This window comes from Acomys minous, assembly GCF_964271855.1.
Source record: "Acomys minous genome assembly, chromosome: 15".
Classification (NCBI taxonomy): Eukaryota; Metazoa; Chordata; class Mammalia; order Rodentia; family Muridae; genus Acomys; species Acomys minous.
In genome coordinates, this window is record NC_140497.1 from 55,013,544 (window position 1) to 55,028,240 (window position 14,697).

General features: G+C 46.4%; 1 protein-coding gene across 1 annotated transcript in view; it reads right to left on the reverse strand.

The window, feature by feature from the left end:
* Positions 1–8,786: 8,786 nt before the first annotated feature.
* SLC18A1 (solute carrier family 18 member A1) overlaps positions 8,787–14,697 on the reverse strand; it is a gene marked incomplete at its 5' end in the record, with an annotated part of 30,287 nt that continues 24,376 nt past the window's right edge. Inside the window, 6 exons of the mRNA XM_084760387.1 lie at positions 8,787–9,064; positions 10,593–10,726; positions 10,973–11,092; positions 11,360–11,423; positions 13,064–13,115; positions 14,392–14,470. Coding sequence (XP_084616513.1) covers positions 8,954–9,064; positions 10,593–10,726; positions 10,973–11,092; positions 11,360–11,423; positions 13,064–13,115; positions 14,392–14,470 — 560 coding nt within the window. The 3' untranslated portion in view covers positions 8,787–8,953. The remainder of the gene's footprint in view (positions 9,065–10,592; positions 10,727–10,972; positions 11,093–11,359; positions 11,424–13,063; positions 13,116–14,391; positions 14,471–14,697) is intronic.

Consider the following 14,697-nt stretch of genomic DNA (forward strand, 5'->3'; position numbering starts at 1 on the left):
TGTGAGAGTGTGTGTGTGTGTGTGTGTGTGTGTGTGTGTGTGTGTGTGTGTGTTCTCCAAATTTATCAAGTACAGATTTAAAATTTATGCATGTTGGATGTGTCACATTCCAGTTAAAAACGAGTGGGAAGAGGACATGAGAGGGAGAAAAGAAAAAAAAAGGAAAACACTTAGGAAACTGGGGTGGGGTGGAGTGAGGAACGCTTGGCTGAGTATCAAGCCAATGATCTCAGCTATTTAACCCCGCCCCGCCACACCCTTTCTAGGTGTCCTTGCATCACCTGTGGGTTCTGGAGCCTAAGGGAGAGAGAGCCTCCTGCAGAAGCTGTGAGGACATTTCTGCTGGTGCAGACATGAGCAGGCAGAGTGAAAGCAGACGAGCCTGTGGCTTGACCCAGAGAAAGGTAAAGTTGGTGAAAATGCATGGAGCCCCTTAAAGAAACAGAGAAGTTTCAGAGAAACAAAATATGATAGGAAAAAAAATGGAATCAGATCCCAGCCCCAGTTTAGCAGTGGGCACTAATCATACAGTTAAGTATCATTATTTTAGAAAGACATGAGAAAACTATATTTGGAAGTTGAAGAGCAGGGAAAGAAACCCAGATGAATAATGTCCATCTACCATTAAAGAGAGACAGTAGATTATATCAAATTGTTGTCAAGACAAATCAGGCAACTTGTAGAATATTATAATTCTTCAGTAATATTAAAACAATGGTAATAATAATAGTAGAAAATGTGAAAATTGAGGATGGGATCCACTAGCCATAAAGAGTGGCTCAAAAACAGTTGAATTTCTGATATATTTTTAAATTTTTTATTTATGTATATGCATGCGCATCTATATATGCTACAGGTGTTCCTGCAGGTGTCCATGGAGGTTGGAAGCAGGTGCTAGATCTCCTGAAAGTGAAGTTGCTGACGGCAGGTTGTGAGCTGCCCGTCATAGGCTCTGGGAACGGAACCTGGGTCCTTTGGAAGAGCAGCAAGCACTCTGTAAATGCTGAGCTATGTCTCCAGCCCCAAACTGTTGCAACGCAAGTTTACTACGTGCCTATTGGTGGAATCGTGGCACATCTGTTCCAGGGGGAACTGCTCTCTCCTTGAGTTTGAGGCCTGCTCCACAAGACAGAGTCCATGTCTGGCATTGTAAACTCAGTCAAAAGCCAATGACTGAAGAGGTCTTAGACCCTAAGTGAGAACCTACTACCACGGCATAGTGAAACTGACACAGCATCAAACTGCCTTCTAGATATGTTTATATTATAAACAATGGGAATTCTCAGCCTTAATCAAAGAAAACTTCTCTCTGCAGTAAGCAGAGATGAACATGGAGACCCATGGGTTCCACAAGATGCTACGACCAATAGGCCGTTGAGGTCCCAGCCCTAAACAACACATCTATACCACCTTCTTAAAGCTTAGTGGTCATTGTGGAAGAGGAAGCAGAAAGAATCTAAGATCTGAAAGGCAGAGAGAAGAGCTATGAAATGTCATCTTCTAAGTATGACATGGCCGTGGCAATCATGAATGCACAGCAGCCATATGTACAGGCCCCAGGCCTACACAAGACTGTCCTGGCCAACAGTCAGCTACGGATGGGGGAAGGCCTCTTGGCATTATGCCATTTACTGTTAAACTACAGGTGACTAACAGGTTCTAGAGGGTGGAGGGGGAGACATAATATCTAACGTCATACCAACTGGTGAGCCCACCAGCATTCAAGCCCACGGTCACACAGATGGCCATAGTTACATTCAGTCACAAACAAAACAAAACAAAGCCAAAACACATGGATAGAACAGTGAGATTTGTAAGAAAGTGGCATTTGCAGGTGTGGCAGTGAGATAAGAGAATGTGCGGGGAAGTGAACAGAATATACTATATAGCATATTTGAAATTGTCAAGAAACAAGTTATTAATACAAATCTGTTGCATTTTTCATATAGGAGGCACAGTCTTAACCACGGCAATGCATTATTTAAGAATTACAGTCTATCAATCCATTAGGAAGAAAGGGCCTGTGGAGAGCCACAGATAGCAGCGCCCCCTGCTGATTCCCCGGCGCAATGCGCCCCTTTTTGCGCATGCGCAGTGTGCCCCCTTTGTGCATGCGCAGTGAATAAACCTTATGCACATGCGCAGTGAGCAAGCCCCTTATGCGCATGCCTGAAGGCATGGCGTGAGGTGGCATGATTCAAACAAGGCATAGCATGAGGTGGCGTGATCTGAACAAGGCATAGCGTGAGGTGGCGTGATCTGAACGCACCAACCAAGAGCGACAACGTGGCAGTCTCTGATAGGACCAGGCACACTATAAAGGTTCTGTGGGAGCTTTTCCCGGGGTCACTCCAGTAGTCCAGGATCCTGAATAAAACTGCGGCAAGAAGAGTTCCCAGTGCTGGTGTCTTTCCTGCTGGTCGGGGGCGGCATCGACAAGGGCCATTAGCCATTTTCCTGGCTATGTGAGCATGGGCTCAGATAGAGCCTAGCCTGGTGGTACAGGCCTGTCACCCTAGCTACACACGACAGAAGCAGGAGGATCATAAGTTCAAGGGGTGTGTGGGATACAGAATAAGTTCAAGACCATCCGGGGCAACTGGAACAAACAAAAAGTAAAAAGCAATGGCTCAGGGTACAGCTGAGTACAACAGCACTGCCCGGCTTACAAATCCTGGCGGTGGGAGCCAGCAGCTGCCTAGGTTACATGGCACAGCCTTCTCTGTTCCCACGCCACAAGCCCGCAGAGCTCATTTCTGTGACTGAATACTAGAGTCAAGCATAGAGTGATTCAGGTAACTCCAAAAGGGGTTAAGCATTTGAGTATCTAAATATATCCAAAAGAAAAGGTACAATGACAGCACTTATGAAAACCGCAATGGCACACCTATATGGGGCGCTTCCCTTCCTGGAGCCCACAGGACTAGAAGCTTCCCTGGAGTCAGGGACTGGGTGGGGCAGGAACGCAGAAGATGTCACCCTTCACTGCTTACGACTTTATGAGCACTGCACACGTGGGCCGTGCTACATTTATTCTAAAATTATTTTTAATAATATACAAATTTTGGCTACTCTAACATTTTTATTTTTTAAAAGCTTCTAATTTTTCAAGTTGTTTGTTTGTCTGTTTTTATAATTATGTCAAATAATACTTGGCTGAAAAAGAAATGCATTATACAATAGTACAAAAAATTTTTTTTTCTCCGTGAACATAGTCATGCATGGAGGATTGCTGTGAGTTCAAGATAAGGCTAGGATACCATAACATGCATCAAACAAACAAAAATAAGTGCACTAAAATGTTTTGTCTTTATACATTATGTAAACTTGTTGCTATTTTAATTTTAATTTTTAAACTTTATAAAATTAAAAATTAGCCAGGCCTGTACAAGGTCAGGATTATTGTCCTCTCCCTTTTTCTCACTGGAATGTCCCTGGAGGTAAAAGCTTGTGTGGAGCTGTCGTCACCCCTACAATAACAATGCCTGGATTCTTCTGAACTCATCCTAAAGGACCTACCTAGAGCTGTTTTCAATATATTAAGTAGGGTCTGCAGATGGAATTCAACTGTTAGAGTACCTGCCTGGCATGTGCAAAGCTAGCGGTCCCATACCCAGCACCAGCACACGCAGAGTATGATGGCACGTGCCTGTAACGCCAGCACTCACTCTGCAGACGAGGGGGATCAGAAATGCAAGGGCATCCTCTATTATATAGTAGGTTCAAGGCCAGCCTGGCTACATGAGACCCTGCCTCAAACGTGTGTGTGTGTGTGTGTGTGTGTGTGTGTGTGTGTGTGTGTGTGTGTCTGTGTGTGTGTCTGTGTCTGTGTGTGTGTGTCTGTGTCTGTGTGTGTGTGTGGTTGTGTGTGGTTGTGTGTGTCTGTGTGTGTGTGGTTGTGTGTGTCTGTGTGTGTGTGTGGTTGTGTGTGTGTGTCTGCGTGTGTGTGTGTGTGTGTATGTGCGTGTGGTTGTGTGTGTGTGTGGTTGTGTGTGTGTGTATGTGTCTGTGTGTGTGTGTGTGGTTGTGTCTGTGTGTGTCTGTGTCTGTGTGTATATGTGTGTGTGTGTCTGTGTGTGTGTCTGTGTGTATGTGTGTGTGTGTCTGTGTGTGTGTATGTGTGTGTGTGTGTGATGTGTCTGTGTGTGTGTGTGTGTGTGTGTGGTTGTGTGTCTGTGTAAGCATTATGAAAAGTATATCACAGGGGCTGGAGAGGTGGCTCAGTGTTTAGGAGCCACTCACAGGACCTGAGTTCTATTCTCAGCAGCTACAAGATGGTTCTTCAACCTTCCGGAACTCCAGTTTCAGGGGATCTGATGTCCACTTCTGACCTCCCAGGCCATCACACGCGCGCGCACACACACACACACACACACACACACACACACACACACAGTACACAGACATACATGCAGGCAAAACATGCATACACAAAAAATTTAATAAATCTTTTAAAGTTGAATGTGGTAGGTACATAAGTCTACAAACATGGCATTGTTGTCATCATTAAGTATCACGCGCATACTTGTGGTTGGCTATGCCATGACTGGCACGCAGGTTTATGTGCAGTAGTATCTTCCCAGAGAAGTTAGGGTTGGGTTATGATCTGGCATCAAGACAGATAAATATCACCGGGAGATGGAAATATTTGAGTTCAATTATAATCTCATGGGGACCACCATCATATATTCAATCCATTATTTAGTATAACATCTTTTTGTTTGTTTTTGTTTTTGTTTTTGTTTTTGAGTGAGGGTTTCTATATGTGTAGCCTTAGCTGTCCTTGACTGACTTTGTAAGCCAGGCTAGGCTCACAGAGATCCACCTGCCTCTGCTTCCCAAGTGCTATGATTAAAGGTGAGCACCACTGTGCCTGGCTGACTGTAACATCTTTATGCAGGAAACTATACAGTGACTCAGTCTGGAGGGCAAATCTAAACAGACCTTGCTCATTCTCCTGCCTCTGCTACCCCTGTGGTTTTTATTCTCTAGAAGAATAAAAGGAGAAGGAAAGCAGGCAGAACCAAAGAGAAGGAGGGCAGGGAAGAGGAGAGGGGGAAGGAAAAGGAGACGTACAGAGGAAGGAGGGGAGAGAGGGAAACAGGCAGAGGGAAGTCACACTTGTGTTTCTGAGGTCCTGGCGCAAGGCTTGCTGCCTCTCAGCTTTGCTAAAGGCTTTTCACTGCAGGCCTGTGCCTGGTTCTCTGAAAGCTACACCAAAATATCATGCAAGCAGAGGAGCCACAGAAAGCCATGTCTGCAGAAGCTGGTGCTGTGGCCCAGGTGTGAACAGACGTGTGCAGGTCAGGCAGGACAGGAAGCTGTGTGTGAGTTAGTCAGCTTCTTCACCAACTGTGACCAATGCCTGCAAGGGCAGAGGAAGGCTCCTGGTTTTAGAGGGCTCCAGCCCGTGCCTAGTGGCCCTACATATCTGGGCAGAATGTCAGGATGGCCTACAGCAGAGGTCCTCACTCATCTAATGGTGGGCATGAGGCAGAGGATCAGTGAGGAGCCACTACAAGGCTGTCCCTTAAAAAGACCCCCAGCCCTGAGCTGAGACGCACTTCTTCCAACCAGGCCTTACCTTGCAGTTTTCAGAACCTCCTAAAATTAACACCGTGAATTGGGGACCAAGCGTTCAGTACACAAGCCTCAAAGAGATATTTCATATTCAAGCCTAACACTTGCTTACTTCTACCCCAGTTACCTGTGGCCACTCCTCTCTTAAGGCCCTCCCAGGAGAACCGGAGAGCTGTGTGGATGTACTCCTCCCATGATCCAGACTGTTTGTCTAACACCCAAGGCTGTAAGGTGAACTCAGGAGGCCCAGGTTGTATAATCTACATGGGTCCTGGTGACAGCCCATAGGTAAAAGTGCTAAAGATCCGTACAATTTCCTGCTGCATGCCATCCGTGGGCATCTGAAGTGCCTTGGGGACAAGTCACATTGCCCTTTCTTCATGTCAACTTAAGAGGACCTGCACATGAGAGGGTGGCAGAATGCAATCTTTTTCTGACAGCTACTTCTTCAGCTCAGGCCTGGTCTTGGAGGACTGCATCCCATAAGACAGCACACTGGGAGAGAATATTCTTCAAGTCACTCCAGTCTCTGCTCACTGATGTGGGGAGACTGCGCTACTGTGGGAGCATCCTGAGGCTCTGAGGCCACCATAACAAGATCTTTCTAGAAGGTGTAAACCGTGATAATCCTAGCTTCCTGGACTTGGGTTCCTCCCTGATATGAATTTTCCTGTCTCTTCCACACCACTTTCCTTGCCATCATCTTATATTTCTGCTCGGTATTTGTGGTGTTTTGAATAGGAATAGCTCCTATAGACTTATGTATTTGAATTCTCGGCCCATAAGGAGTGGCATTATTAGGAGGTGTAGCCTTGTTGGAGTAGGTGTGGCCTTGTTGAGGTAAGTGTGGCCTTGCAGTGGGCGTGGCCTTGTTGGGGTAGGTGTGGCCTTGTTGGGTAGGTGTGGCCTTGTTGGGGTGGGTGGGGTCTTGTTGGGGGTAGGTGGGGCCTTGTTGGAGTAGGTGTGGCTTTGTTGGGGTAGGTGGGGACTTGTTGGAGGAATGTGTCATAGACTCCCTCTGCTGTCTGTGGACCAAGAATGTAGAATTCTCAGCTCCATGTCTTCCTGCATGCTGCCATGCTTCCTGTCATGATGATAATGGACTAAACCTCTCAAATGGTAAGCCAGACTGAATTAAATGTTTTCCTTTATAAGAGTTGCCATGGTCATGGTGTCTCTTCACAGCAACAGAAACCTTAACTAAAGCAGTATTTCTCCAACTCCTCCTGTACCGTCGGCCTGGCAATGGGATGTGTAAGTGCCACACTTCCGTACTGGGGAAATGAAGCCTTTTGGTTGTCTCCACCCCTGAGAATGCCCATCATTTTCCTGGCATTCTGAAGTTCTGCATTCTTTGCTCGACCATCATTGGGAGATCTTTCACTGCCTCTCTTATGAGGGGATAACAGCATCTCAGTTGCTTCCTGGGTAGATCATCTGCTGCTTTTACAGAAAAATCTTGGAGTCTCGCTCTCACTGGATTGACATTTTTCATTTGTTGCAGGTAGTCATGGCCTGTCGAATGTTTGATACTTACCATGCATTCTTTGCATGTTGCTTACAAAGCCACTAATAAAGACTAAATTTATACTTTATAACTTTTGTTAAATTCTTCCTTTGTTTTGAAATACACATTAATGGTTTCTGTAAACAGCTCAACTTTTATCGCAAACCCCACCCACATGGGTGTGTTCCCTCTCTTCCCCACTTTAAAGCTCTGGTGGCCTGCAGTCAGATTCTCTCTCCCCCTCCCTCTGTTCCTCCCTCCCTCCCTCCCTCCCTCCCCTTCCCTCCTTCATTTGGGAGCTATGGCTAGGACATTAAGGTAAGTCATTTGCTAATTTTACCTTTATGCTTCTTTAAAATGCGAGAAACATGTCATTAGCACTAAATGATACAAGTCTATCTAGTTCTGAAAAATAAGGAAGTCTAGTTTAAAGCCAAAGTCTCCACCTCAAAGCACACGCACACGCACATACACACACACACACACACACACACACACACACACACACACACATCCACTAATCAGATGTTCACTGTCCAAGTACACAGAGTCATTGAGCACCAGCCAAAATGTATTCTGGTGAGTCAGTCTTTGTCCTGAACCTATCCAACTCCCAGGGAAGAGTAATCCGGGAGTCACTTCAGGTCAAGACTGAACACCCCTGTCTGATATCGGGGTACCCTCACAGCACCCTCTCTCCACCTCCATCTCTGCTATTCTCCCCCAACTTGACCTGAGCATTCATGTGTCCATGTACACAAACAGCATATCCTAACTTGGGTAGTTTTTGGTTTTTTTGTTTCTTTGTTGTTGTCATTGTTGTTTTGGGGTTTTGTTTTGTTTTGTTTTGTTTTGTTTACATTTTACTCTGCTCAAACAAATGAGAAGCTACTTAAAAAGGGTGCCATGTCTCCCTTTTCTTTGAGACTCCGTCACCCAATAACCACTTCAAACATGCATCCAAATGTCATGTGATTTACAACATCCATTGTGTTTTCCCACACATGCTCTCCTGCCACAAAGCGGTATCTGGTTTAGCATGTCTGCAATGAATAATAACTTACTCACTGACAAGTGTAAGCAGTGAACGCCTTATTCTACTCTTAGTATTAGGAAACACGAGTTGGGAGAAATTACAGGAGTTTCTTTTCGCTTCATGCAGAGAATTCTTGAGTCTAATGCAATGTTGCTGGTTTGGGGGTTTGTTGTTTTCTGTCCTTCAACCACTTTTATTTGTAAGCGTTTAAGAGGTTTGGGAAACATATGAAAAGTTACAGTAACAGACCTGACTCAAGCCTAAGAAAGCTGCCTATTTCCTTTCAACTGGGTGGTGAAGAAAGTAGGAAGGCTCCATTTAATAAAAGTAAAGTAATTTTAGCACATACACCTACACATAAAGACACATTTTTAAAGAAATAAGCAAAACGCTATATATATATCGAAGCTCAACCGAAAAAAATAAGGAAAGCGTATCATAGGACAGAAATCAAATCTTACGACCAGCTGGGAATACGTCAGAGAAAATCAGAGAACAAAGCAAGGCCTGCCATTTGTCCCTCCAGTTTCCCCAGGCGCTGCCTGCACGAAGTGAGTCACCCCTTGCAGAACCTGTCGCAACTGAACTTTCATCAGCCTCACTTTGGTACGGCAGGAAGTAGCACCCACAGAAAGTGGGCCACCTGTGGCGTCAAAGCACAGGCAGAGAGAGGTGGGTTGCACAGGTGAGTTAGGGCAAGCCATCAATGCGAAGGGAGGAAGGGGGACACCAGAGGAAAGGAGAGTGGGCCCTGGGGAGCACGCGGTCACCGAAACCCAAGCCTGGTGGAGTCACTTGCGCAGGGACTCCGGCGTCGTCACCCTCTGTGGCTACTCCTCACTGTCAGGGTCATCGCTGCTCTCCCCCAAGGGAAACTCCTTCGTGGGCTTCTGGGCTGCATACATCTGCGTTTCCATGGCGCATTCCCGGCTCAGAATTGCCTATAGCAAGAGGCAAGTATAGATAGACATCACTGAGTATCTTTTTTTGTTTTTGTTTTGTTTGTTTGTTTTCGAGACAGGGTTTATCTGTATAATAGCCCTGGCTGTCCTGGAACTCCTTTCTAGACCAGGCTGGCCTTGAACTAACAGAGATTAGCTTTGCCTCTGTTTCCCAAGTGCTGGGATTTTAGGCGTGTACCACCACGTCTAGCTTACTGCGTATCTTTGACCATCCTGTTTCTTGTCCACACTAGCATATCCAAGCTTAGTGTTACTTAAAAAAAAAAAAACAAAAAACTCAAGATGTAAGTATAGCATCCTCTTTCTGCCTCGTGTATAAGCCCAGGCCTTCTAAGGTACCCAGGCAAATGAAGCCCAGTCAGGGAAAACATCCAATATGCTGGTGCTTGAATCGTAGCATCAATTGGTACAGGGCATAGCAAGAAGCTGGTTGAAGCAGGCACTCCGCTCTATAATCCTTCCTGCCTACTTCGTTCCTTTGAGCAGCTTCTGTATCCATCCTGGTGAGGCACCTAGCGCTGCTGGGATGTTTATGCTTCAAGAAGAGCAGAGTATCATATTAACTAAAGCACATAATGCAGAGAATCTTTTACCTGGAGACTTTTTTTTTTTAAACTTTAAAAGACATGGCCTGAGCTGAAATGGCTGGGTAGGTATAAACACTTACCCTGTAAGCATAAGGACGGAGCTGAACCCCCAGCACCTATATAAAACACTGCTCCTGGTCATATGCCTGTAATCCTACACTGGTGGGTAGAAACGACCAGCCCAGACCAAGGGGCAAGCCTCTAGTACACTGAGAGACGCTGCCTCAAGGCAGTGAGGCAAAGAATAATAAAAGAAGACAGCATTCTCCTCTTATGCACTAACTTGTATGCACCACACAACGACAAAAATAAATAAAATGAAACACATTTTTAAAAAGACAGCACCTGATACGGATAATGAAGCACTCAAATGAATGAGCTTTTGAGTGAACGGAGAACGTACCCAATGGAATATTGTTATTTACAAAAGAGAGAGCTTAGTAAACTGAGTCCTGCTATTGGCTATAGTAGCCACAGGATAGGATGCCTTTTACAGGCAATGCCCCTAACTCTCAGGAAGAGCCTCGTGTTTTCTTTTTTCCGTCTTAGTTTTGTTTGAATGTTTTGTGTGAGTAGGGTCTTATGATGGCCAGGCTGACCTTTTTAATTCGACACGTAGCTGAGGATTACCTTGAGCTTCTATACTATGCCCCCCAAATGCTGGGATTTCAGATGCATGTCACCATGCCTGCTCCCCAATTTCCTCCTTTACTTAACATCTAGATAATAGAGGAACCTGTTTGCTTAGAGAGAGAATGGGAAGTCAAGGGTACGAGGGAAGGATGAGTGTGTCAGGAAGAACAGGAAATGCTACCCAGCAGAGAGATGAGCAGCAGAGGAAATGAGCTCAAGGTGAAAGGTCAGGGGACCCTCAGGAGGAAACAGACACGGATTTCAGTCCGTGCTCAGGGTGGCCTTACAAGCTTCTCTTCCTTAGCTGGGGGGTTCTGCAGGAAGAAGCAGAGAGGGGCATAGACGATGTTGATGACGCCAATGATGACCATGAGCCAAGGGAAGCCAATGACCTGTACAACAGCACCCCCAGTAGATGGACCTGTGGGGAAAAAAATAAATAAATGAAATTCCAAGTGTTCGCTGAGTCGGTCGCCTTTGAAACACCACCGCTGGGGACAGTGAGTAACCAGAGAGGCTGTGGCAGATTCCACTGTCTCCAGATCTCTAAGAGAATAAAGCCACTGGCTCCACATCCAGGTAAGCTGCAATGGACAGGGGAGACTGGGGTCACTTGAGCCTGGGAGCTCCCATCTGCTCCACGCCCCCGCCCGCGCAACCAACCTACCAATAGCAAAGCCCATGCAAAAAGCCACATCGGCGATGGCATAGACACTCCCATACACGGAGGTGTGGCGTAAGTCCACCAGGTATCCCATGATGGGCATCAGAGAGGAATCCACCATGCCTGTGGCCAGAACAAGCAGGACGCGGTCAGTCAGCTTGCCCATAGCGGCGCCCTCCACGCTGCCTCCGTTTAGTCTACTCCCTTGGCCTGCTACGCACCGACACAGATCTAGGTAGAAGCCATGAGCCCCCTCGGCACATCTGCAGCTTCTCTCCCATCCCTGCTTTCCCACCCTCCTCTCCTGACGGGGAAATGGGAAGGGAAGGGACCTGGCCCAAAGGAAGTTTTCAAAGGCTTCTTTTTTTTTACTTTGAGGGCACTACTTACCTATGGCAAAGCCAAGGCCTGCATTGGGGCCAATGAGGCCAAAAATATTGTGAGCCAGGGGTACCTGGAACGGAAGGGAAGAAGAGATCTTCAGAGTGCCGCGGGGCTAGGAGGGGGAAGGTGCAGAGTCTTCACATGACCATGTATTTGTGACATGGGCCACATGCGTTACCTCTGATTTCTCACGCGTTCTTTTGGAGAATAATCTTCCTCTCCGCCTGGACCACATGAAAACTGCACTGGTACCACCCAAAGGTATGAAGCCAGTAAGCAGCAAGACCAAGTCTGAACCTCAGACTCAGCTCCAGCGCATCACAGCAAGGGTCCTTTTCTGTTTGTGAGCGATTCTTCCTCATCACCCGCCACTCTCTACACAACACACTGCTGTTCCCGTTCATCCCTGTACGTGGCCTTCATTGGCACCATCGAATCTGCTTGTTACTTATTTTACATTATGGCGGACTGAACCTAGGGCCCTGTGAAGACTAGGCAAATGCCTGCGCCTCTTTCTTTTATTTCGTTTTGTTATGAAGCCTCACTAAGTTTCTCGAACTAGACTTGAACTTACTTGGTAGCCCAGGCAAGCCCCGGACTTCTGATCCTCCGATCTTAGCCTCCTGGGGTAGCTGGAATTGAAGCCCCAAGGGTTTTATTTGAAACCTCAACTTGATAAGCATTGGCCGAAAGCAAAAAGGGCCAAAAGAAGAAAAAGAAAAGAGCCCAACAGTTAACAGCTCAATCAATAACTGGGGAGACCGGTGGCATCATTCGGGTGCCACAAGAGCAAGCAATGACATGCAGTCACCCCCTACTGAACTCCTGTCTTTCCCTTTTATGCAGTGTCCCTGCCCTTTCCTTGGAACTTGTCACCCAGCCCTACTACCTCATCACACAGCCCTAAATGGTTTATCATGCCATTTAGCATTAGCAGCTCCTTATAATTACAGGGCAACACCCCAAGTGGCGCTTGTAAGTATCAATGACAGGGCTGACTTACTGAGGGCGTTTCATGTGCCCTCTCCATTCTGAAGTCAAACACTCGTGAGATGCAAGGGGAATCCTTGAGTGACAACACTGAGCAGGCCCTCACAAATGGCATGGGCAAATCTGGAACAGAGCCCTGAGCTCCTGCCCACCACCAGGGGCTCTAGCTCATCCTGAGTGCAGTGCTCAGAGCTTTACAGCTCTGTTTTCTATCCTTTTAGCCTGGAGCCAAATGGACTGATGGTCTCCACTGAGGATGGGAGACAGTAACGGCATGGGGGTACAAAGGGCTCTTACAGGTGGAAATCCCTGTTTTCTTTCTTCTACCAAATTTCCTGGTTCTAGAGACAGAGCCACGTATGGATGGTACCTACTCTGATGGTTTATAGGAATTGTCACAGTAGACTGAGTAAATGCATTCATAAAACACCGTTGGCTGGCTAGCTCCAGTAATACATACCAACATGTTTCACTTCACACGCCTGTGTGCACAGCCTCACACCTCTGGTCCCTCCCACCCACTCTCCTATTCCTCTCCGTTTCCCCCTCCTTTTGTTGGCACGCCATTTCCGTTGACAGCATCTCCTTCAGAGCCAATTTATGACCATGTAGAAACAAATTTTCTAGAAACTCCTATCAAGCCAGCCCACTGCTCATTTGAAGGAAAGTGATCTTAAAATGTCTAGCGTTCTTCCTTTCCCAACTGGGTCTTGTACTTACACAGAGCAAGCTGATACCTACTGCCACCATTCCAACAAGGGAGCACAGCCACCTGGAAGGAAAGAGCCATTGTCATTGTCACACACTGTCTGCACAGAGCTGGCTACCACTTGTTACCTTGTATAATCCTGCACACCCTAATTCAAGTAACTCCATAGATTCTGGGAAGGAACTGTATCTCTACAGGACCAGGTTGAACCCCTTTCTGTCCCTGTCCTTTCCTGGACAACCTCTCCACGCTGAGCTCATAGCTCTTCTCAATCCGTGTTGGGAGTAGCACAGTGGGACGTATGCTTGTCTCCCTGAGAACTCAACTCTGTTGGTTCCAAAAGGACTCGGCTCTTGGGAGATGTTCTTGGACTTGATTATTGGTATTTGCCAATTTGGGTTGCTTCTTTTTTTTTATAGTTTCTATTAATTATTAGTGTGTGTGAGAAAAGGGAGTGTTGGGGCAGGTGATGTGAGAAGTGACACACCAGAGCATGCAAGTGGAGGTGAGAGGGCAACTTTGTGGAGTCAGGTCGCTCCTTCTGCCTCTACGTGGCTTCTAGGAACTGAACTCGAATCACTGGGCTTTTGTGGCAAGAACATTTACCCACTGAGCCATCTCTCCAGCCCAGTCCAAACTCTATCTACTCATAACATATATGGTCTTACAAATCCATCTCAAAAAAAACCACACACATGAAAATATGAAACTCTACCTACTCATAACATATATGGTCTTACAAATCCATCTCAAAAAAAACCCACACACATGAAAATATGAAACTCTACCTACTCATAACATATATGGTCTTACAAATCCATCTAAAAAAAACATGAAAATATGCAATTCCTCCTTGTCCCTAATCTCCTACAAACAATGATTTTCAAATGCATTTTTAAAAATCCTTCTGCTGAGCTACAATAATAAAATGAAAACGAAAGCCACTCCATCACGGTAGTAGGAGAAGAGAATATAGATTCATGCTCTTGCCCCTTCAAACTCAGATCCCTTGTGCACTTCTGATGCCTGGAATCCCCTAGGGTCTCATGGAATAGAGTTTGGCAACCGCTGCCCCCAGATACACACTACTTCTGTCGGCTGGAATGGATGACATTACCTCGTTAGCTGGAAAGGAAGGGCTACTACTGCTACATAAGCACTGTCTCTTCCACAGCAGCCAGCTCAGGATGATCCGTTCTTTATACTGTCCTTACCACCTACCCACCAGCCTCCTGCGTGGCAATTTCTATCACTGTGTTCCACACTATCCCAAGTACAGGGACGGGCTCAAAGGTCACTGTTAGGTGACAGTCGTTCTGCCAGTTTCCGGGCTACATACCGACCCATCTTGTTGGCCAACACGCCAAAAAGGTTCGTGCCAATGAGGTAGGCCACACTGGCAGGCAAGAAAGCCAGACCTGTGGAAGGACACAGAAACTTACTTTAGGACACGCTCAGCTTAATCTAAAGCATCTTATTATCTCCTACAGTTCAGCCAAGTACCCATGAGACGTCCAGGTCCCCAAACCACTTTGTTGTATGTTTTAGAGATCTCTATGCAACTCATGAGCAGATGTGTCAGGACCCCACATCCCTGCTTTCCTCAGGAACAAGGTTTTCTTTAGCTCCTGCTTGGACTTTCCAT